General features: G+C 38.7%; 1 protein-coding gene across 1 annotated transcript; it reads left to right on the forward strand.

The window, feature by feature from the left end:
- The first annotated feature begins 4,715 nt into the window (after positions 1-4,715).
- LOC103002945 (protein HP-20 homolog) lies at positions 4,716-7,255 on the forward strand. Its single transcript, XM_007166088.2, is given in 4 exon segments — positions 4,716-4,719; positions 4,871-4,981; positions 6,778-6,897; positions 6,900-7,255. Coding segments are annotated over 4 exon segments (591 nt in total).
- The last annotated feature ends 349 nt before the right edge of the window (positions 7,256-7,604 follow it).

Consider the following 7,604-nt stretch of genomic DNA (forward strand, 5'->3'; position numbering starts at 1 on the left):
TAACAGTATGAAATATTTGCATATTTTTAAAGCTTCTGTCTGAATAACCATCTCTAGAGTAAAGTATGTTTATTTCTTTTGTGCTAGGGTAAGTCATTCTACATATTATGGGAATGAAATAGTTAAGTGTATTAAAAACTTAGAATCAGGCTTGAAACAAAGTAAAGGGCTTTAACATTGCTGTCTTTGTGAGGGACCCTTACCTGTAATTCCCATGAAGAGAGTTCCCCTCTACCGCCACCCCCAGGCATCCTGACTTGTGAAAAGAAACTTGACCAACCATAAAGCTTCTCAATGTCTCTGTTCCCATCTCATGAGCTTCATTTAGAAAGGTTTAGGAGGGCTGATTAAATCAATTGATTTCAAAAAATGTTTGATTTCTTATCTCTCCTGAGGTTAATGGACTGGTTAATTTTTAACCAGAGAGAATTTAGGGCGATTGACATTCAAACTGGGGTCCTTCCCTCCACATACCTCTGGCAGTGAGTTGTTGGCTGAAGACTAGGATCTGAATGTTGAGGTAAGTGGACTCTACCCTGGATCTCTTCCTTTTTTAGCCACATACCAGCCCCAGAATGTGGACCCAGCTCCCCCTATTCCTCCTCCTACCTACAGAATAGGACCAGGGGTGTTCACTGGGTTTATGAGCTTGGGTTTTCTCCTTGACACTGACAAAGACAGAAGCTAAAGAATTAAAGGATGCCAGTGGGAAAAGCATGAAAGCTACAAGTCCTATGTGGTTCTTGATTGCTGACGTGAAATTACCACAAATTTAGCAGCTAAAAGGCATCAATTTATTATCTCATAGTTTCCATGGGTCAGAAGTCTGGGTGAAACCAGGGTGCGGGGGCCCTGTGGGCTCCTGGGCACGGAAGCCTTTTTTTTGTCCCCCGTTTTGCGTAAGCAAGACTCCAGCTTCCATGATCTTCCCTAAGTTCCAAAGGGCAGATTTGAACAATTGCTAATCAATTTCTCTTTTCCAAAAAGTCCATTTATCAATTTTTTTCTTTTATGATTTATGTTTTTGGTGTCATGTCTAAGAATTCTACCTAGCCCAAGATTGGGAAGATTTTCTCCTATGCTTTCTTCTAAAAATACTACAGTTTTACACTTCACATTGAGATCTATCATCTACTTAGAGTTAATATTTGTATAAGGCATGAAGTTTAGGTTAACATTAATTTTTCGACTACCCATTGTTCCAACATCCTTTGTTGAAAATTCTATCTTTTCTCCACTGAATTGGTTTTGCACCTTTGTGAAAAATAGGTTGGTCGTGTGTGATTTATATGTAGACTTTCTTTTACGTTCCATTGATGTATGCTTATATCCCTCTGCCAAAACCACAGTGTGTTAATCACTAACATTATAAACTAAGTCTTAAAAATAGAGCAGAAAATCATATGATTATATCAATTAATACAGAAAAAATTATTTGACAAAATTCAACACCCATTCACAATAAAAACTCTCAGCAAACTAGGAATAAAGGGGAACCTCTTCAACTTGATAAAGAACATCTGCCCAAAAAGCTACTGTTAACATCATATTTATGGTCTGAAAATCATGCCTGGTACATGCATGTTCATTTAGTTCTCTTCCCTGTGGTCTTGGCTTCAGCTGCAACCATATCAAAACACATATTCTTAGCAAGGACTCTCCCCAACAAGAAGTACTCTCTCCAAACAGAATTTTAGGGCCACATGGGAAGACGAGGAAATGTTTCCCCACCTTATTATATATAAGGTCAAGTTCTAACCTTATTTGATGGAGGAAATCTCTATCATCAATTACCTAGGTCCTTAGTACAGCATAGATTTTTTTACAAATCTCAATCATGTCTTATACAAAAGCAAAGTCATGGCAACTCTTCAACAATCTATTTGCAAAAATATTCTGGAAGTGAAGTCAGAGGATTCATTCACCTACATGTTCTGGGTTGCTTCCTGGACATTTACAGTCCACTGGTAAGTCAGTCAATTTTATTCTTCTCTTTGACAACCATCGATATGCCATTTGGCCTTGTACTCAGTCAAGTGGTGGTTTACCGAAAAATAACTAGAAATTATTCACTTTTAATTATAGTTCACCTACTGTGCTATGCTCAATGCTGAGTTATCCCCTACACTAACTCAGAATTAACTTCTAATTTCTTCTCCTTATAAAAATGTCCTCTTCCCATACATTTGTATATTTGATTAGACACTAAAGGAGACTTTTGACCCAAACTTTAGATAAGTTCATCAAAGCTCAGGAGCATACGAATTCCAGGGGGAAAAAATAAAATAAGGTTAATAGGAAAGAATATGGAGTATTATATAAATAGTTTGATTTGTGTAAAATATGGTATAATACAGATATTTTCCTTATGAGATTGTTATTAATATCAAAAGAGGTGAGTGCCATGCATGTTAAAATAGTAGCTAATATTAATTAGCACTGCATGCTCTACATTTGTTTGACTATTTAATTATGTATCACTTAATGTTGGTTTCTCCTTGCACATTATTCTCACTGGAAATTGCCCTCAATTCTAGACTTTCTGCTCTGCATTTGGCTTCCTGTCCAGAAAATGGTTTGTGATGACTCCAGATGTGTGGTTGAGCATAAGGAATTAAGTCTTCAGAAAGAAGTCAGAGCAGGAGGAGAAATGGCCTCTTTACGTTGGCCTTTTATGTATTGACAGCTGCTTCCATAATAGACCTGCTGGAAAGGAAATCTGAAAATGACCTAGGACTTGTAGTTGACAACTCTACCGAGCCTAAGATCCAGAATCAGTGAGAGTGGGTGGCCTGAATCCACCTTGTCATTAAACATGAATTTTGTTGTCCCAGTTTGGACCAGAGGTAAATATTTGAATAGGCAGCTTTGGACCATTTAGTTAAGGTCTTGACAGAGTGAACAGTGACAGGAGCCCAGGCCTCAGACACACAGCTAGGCATTTCAGAGAGAAATCTGAGAGAAGCCTACCCCCGCAAAGGAAAGACTTTGTCTTGAGAATGGCTGGTAGGAGACGGACACGGATTGTGGGAAGGGGTTCAAGTGCTTGCAAGAGGTGGAGGGAGGGTGTCATTTTGTTAATAGAGGTGTGAATATCCTAGTGCCAAAAATGGGTTTTCTGACATGATTTCTCTGGGGGAGAGAGAATAAACATAGAGGATGAAAGCCATCCAACTCAAGGTGCTTCTTGTGGGTTGCTGTGCTATAAGCCTTGGCTGGACAAGAAAAGTGAAAGCCAAGGGCAGAGTGTTTGGAGAAACGAGAGGGCAGGGGCACTGGCTAACAATTAAGTAACTTATTTAAAACACTTATGGTTAAGAACACTGATTCTTAATTCAGAATGCCTGGAATTAGAATCTTGTCTCAGGCTGTAACTAACTAGCAATCTGGTTGAGAATAAGTAGGATCACCTCTTTGAATCTCAAACTACTAATCTGTAAAATGGAATAGGAACCTTACCTTGTAGGTGTGTAATGAACGGTTCTAGGTAGTCTCACTATCAGCTTCTTGGCCGCAAGCATTTTCACTACAAACGTTTTTGCCCCATAACGAACTTATCATAAGGCAATTTTGCTGTAAAAGATAAAATAATGAAAGATAAAAGAGGGATATTAAAAAGAACATAATGAAACATAAGAAATGAATAACAAAATTCGAAAGACTTTATTGTGAAATACAGAATATTTGAATACATTAAAAATGTGTGCAGATTCATGGCAAGACCATGCAAATAACTGATTTTACTTTGTAGGTTGTACCAAAGCACTTGTCTTCCAAGTCTTTCACAGTATTTTATACTTTCTTTTTTTTTTTTTTTGTTTTCAGATTTGTCTCTTCATTCAGCATCACACTTTTTCTTTTTTGCTAAAATTTCCTCCTTCATTAAGAGAGGTATCAGTTTCCAAACACTAGGATGCATATTTGTAACTGAGTTCTGCATTGCGTTGTGCAAGCCTCTACACGGTGGTTGTTCTCAGCATTGTGTCACACAGCCGTTGATAGACGTTGCAAAGTTCTATGGGAAATGCTGGTTCAACTCTGTGCCTTCAAATCACCCAAGGATTTGCAAACTGATGTGTTGTCATTTTCTGGTATAGTATGCAATCTGGCTTTGCACTCTCTTATTTCACACTTCCAGTAAATTTTTTCCCCATATTTTCTCTCAAGTTTCTATATGTAATTGTTATCATACACTGTTTTAAGACCACCATGCCTACTCACCACTATCAGGACCATTACGAGGGCTAAGATTTATGTAATATAAAAATGGGAGTACTGAGTCAGTGGAGAAATAAAACCAAACAACTGTTAACCAGTTATTTTATTTTTTATGGCAAAATTGCCTTACGGACAATTAGTTACGTGGCAAAAAAATGTTTGTGGTGATAACGTTTGTGGCAAAGATGCTTACAACAAAAATACCAGGCACGTCATGAAAACTTAATGATATGATGTTTCTAGCACAATGTCTTTTCCATAATAAGCACTCAATATATAACAGGCTCTAATAAGAATAAATCATTTCTTAATTCAAGAAATGTTATCAAGTGCTTACTATGTGCTATCAATTCAAAGGTGGATGAAAAAAAAGGTTGACCATTCAGGATTCAGAAACAATTTTAATGGAATAATTACTGCTATATATTAAGTGATAATGAAGGGGGGGTAACAAACTCTAGCTGAAGTTCAGAGAGTAACCTGCTCAGTTTACTAGTATGGGTAAGAATGATATTTGAGTCCATGAATTTAATTCTAGAGATGATACCTTTCCTGGACCAGGTTGCAACTCTACCTATCCAGCCTTCACATAAAAATAAAACAAAACAAAAACAAAGAACAGAAAAAACCTCTGTTTGTTTCTTTAATCAAGACATCCAGATATTGGTCAACATCATCCTAATGGAAACTGCTGTCTTTCAGAAAGAAGGATGTGCTGGACCTCCAGGGCCACCAGGATATCCAGGACCTCCAGGTTTGAGAGGTGAGAAATATATCCTTCTGCCTCTTATTTGCCCCTCTCATTTCATATTCTTGGTAGGACAATCATCATCCTCAAAGGCTCAGGAGCATGAGGCATTAAGGATGAAAAGAATGCAGAGAAAATGATCAGCTGTAGGTTTGGGTCCCAAGGCAGGGCGACCAGAGCCCAAATCACAGGGCACAAGAGAGACTGGCCTAGTTTTAGTACCAGGGGGCTGTGATCCATGTGGGTTAGTCATAGTGGGAGGATGTGCTAAGTAAGAGTTAGTATCATGGATTAAACTGTCTGATAAACAACAAGAAAAACGTAGGGGTTAGTAAGTATAGCAGGGCATCATGTATCATCAAAAGAATTGGATTTCATTGGGCACTTAGAGCTCCAAACCTAGTTATTATGAAAAGGATGATGCCCAATGAGCACCTGAATATGAAGCAAGATTCTTCCTAGATCCTGTCCTGGTTACTTCTTTGTAGCCAGTGAGACTGGACCACGAGGGGACTCTCAGGAAAGCTCACAACTGTGTGTCATCTCTTATGGGATGGTCTCAAGGATTAGATTTGGTAATCCAAAGGTTTCTGGTTCCCAGACTTAGACACCCAGGCCTTTTTATTTATCCTCATCCTCAGTAAGATTAGAATCATTAGCAAGAACTAGTCCCACCCAAATCAGGGTGAAATGATATATAGGATCATTATCATCCATATACTATCGGAAAATCACATTGTTTGCCATTTATTGTTATTTCCCTAAATTATTCCAGGAAGTACAGAGTCTTATCAAACAATTGGAGGCCAACAGAATTAATAATACTTAACATATGTTAACATTTGTTTTCTTTAACTGACAAAAATTGTATATATTTAAGGTGATGTTTTGATATATACATACATTGTGAAATGATTATCAAGCTAATTAATGTATCTATCACCTCAGATAGCTACCATTTTGTTTGTGTGTGTGTGTGTGTGTGTGTGTGTGTGTGTGTGTGGTGAGAACATTTAAGATCTATTCTCCCTTAGTAAATTCCAAGCATACAATACAACATTGTTAACTATAGTCACCATGCTGTCCGATAGCTCTCCAGAAATTACTCATCCTGCATAATGGACACTTTGTACCCTTTAACCAACATCTCCCCATTTCCCTCCTCTGTGTGTATTTGAGTAAAAGAAAAGGGAAGAAATAGAGCCATAGCAGGGTGAAGAGAGGAGCTGGGAGTAGAAACGCCTGCATTCTCACTACCTTATGTCAAGAATCGTGAATTTTCAATGGATCTGATCAACTATAGTCAGCATGCCATCCCTTAGATCTCCAGAACTTATTCATCCTACATAACTGAAACGTTGTATCCTTTGACCGTCATCTCCCCTTTTCCCCCACCCCCAGTCTCTGGCAATCACCATTTTACTCTCCGCTTCTATGAGTTCAGCTTTTTAAAGTCCACCTATAAGTGAGATCATGCCATACATGTCTTCTTGTAAGGCTTAATGTTTTGTAGGCACTACAAGTATTTTAAATGCATTGTCTCATTACAACTTCACAATAGTCACATGAGAAGTCAATAATATTATTTTCAGATGAGGAAATACAGCCCAGAAACATTAATTAACTTTAGCAAGATTACAAAGCTGGTCAATTTCGGAGATGTGATTCGCAACCATTTAATCATACACCAAAGATCAATCTCTTAACCATGATGTTATAACAAGAAAGTGGTGGTTTCATACATCAACTGAGGTACCATCTTTTTACTGGATGCTATGACCTTCTTACTGGGTCTTCTCCATTTTTCCAAGGGATATCAGGTTTACCAGGATTGCCAGGACCTCCAGGACCAAGTGTAAAATGCCCGTGCAACAGAATGTCCGCCTTCACTGCGAAACTCAGTGACAAGCTGCCTTCACCTTTGAAGCCTGTTACCTCACAGAGGTCCTGTACAATGCCCAGAGAGACTTACAGGAGGACACTGGGGTCTTCACATGCAGGGTGCCAGGAAATTCCCATTTCCTCTTTGATGTGGAGCTCCAGCACTGCAAGGTGATCGTTCGGCTGATGAGGAACAAAAGTTCTGTCTTAGAAAAGCATCAGGTCTCCACCAAAGAGTCCAGGAATCTCTCTGGCATGTTGACCCTGCCACTGAGCGTAGACAAGAAGGTGTGGCTAGAAGCAGAAGTGGAAACCGAGGAGCCGGAGCAAGCCACAGTTACAATCTATTTCTCTGGTTTCCTGACATGGTTCTGGCCTCTCTATATAGCGAAGACAAATCCCTTATGATTTTGCTGTCTAAAGCAAACAAACAAATAAATAAATATGCACTATATCTTGGCCTCTTGGGCTTTCCTTTCCTTAGCATTTTGGAATTTTTTTACATTCTATATTTATATGAAAGAACAGGTAGATTTGGTCACAGTGGAACTGGGCCTTAGAATTCTGTTCCAGAAATCATGACATTATTTCACTTAAATCACTTTTTAATATTTACCAAGGCCATTCTGCCTCTTTGTCCCCAGACCCCCATTACTGGATGGAAATCCTTTTATCCAAGGGACGGGATTTCCCTGGAGGTCCAGTGGTTAAGACTCTGCACTTCCAATGCAGGGGGTGCAGGTTCAATCCCTGGTTG

This window comes from Balaenoptera acutorostrata, chromosome 11, assembly GCF_949987535.1.
Source record: "Balaenoptera acutorostrata chromosome 11, mBalAcu1.1, whole genome shotgun sequence".
Lineage (NCBI taxonomy): Eukaryota > Metazoa > Chordata > Mammalia > Artiodactyla > Balaenopteridae > Balaenoptera > Balaenoptera acutorostrata.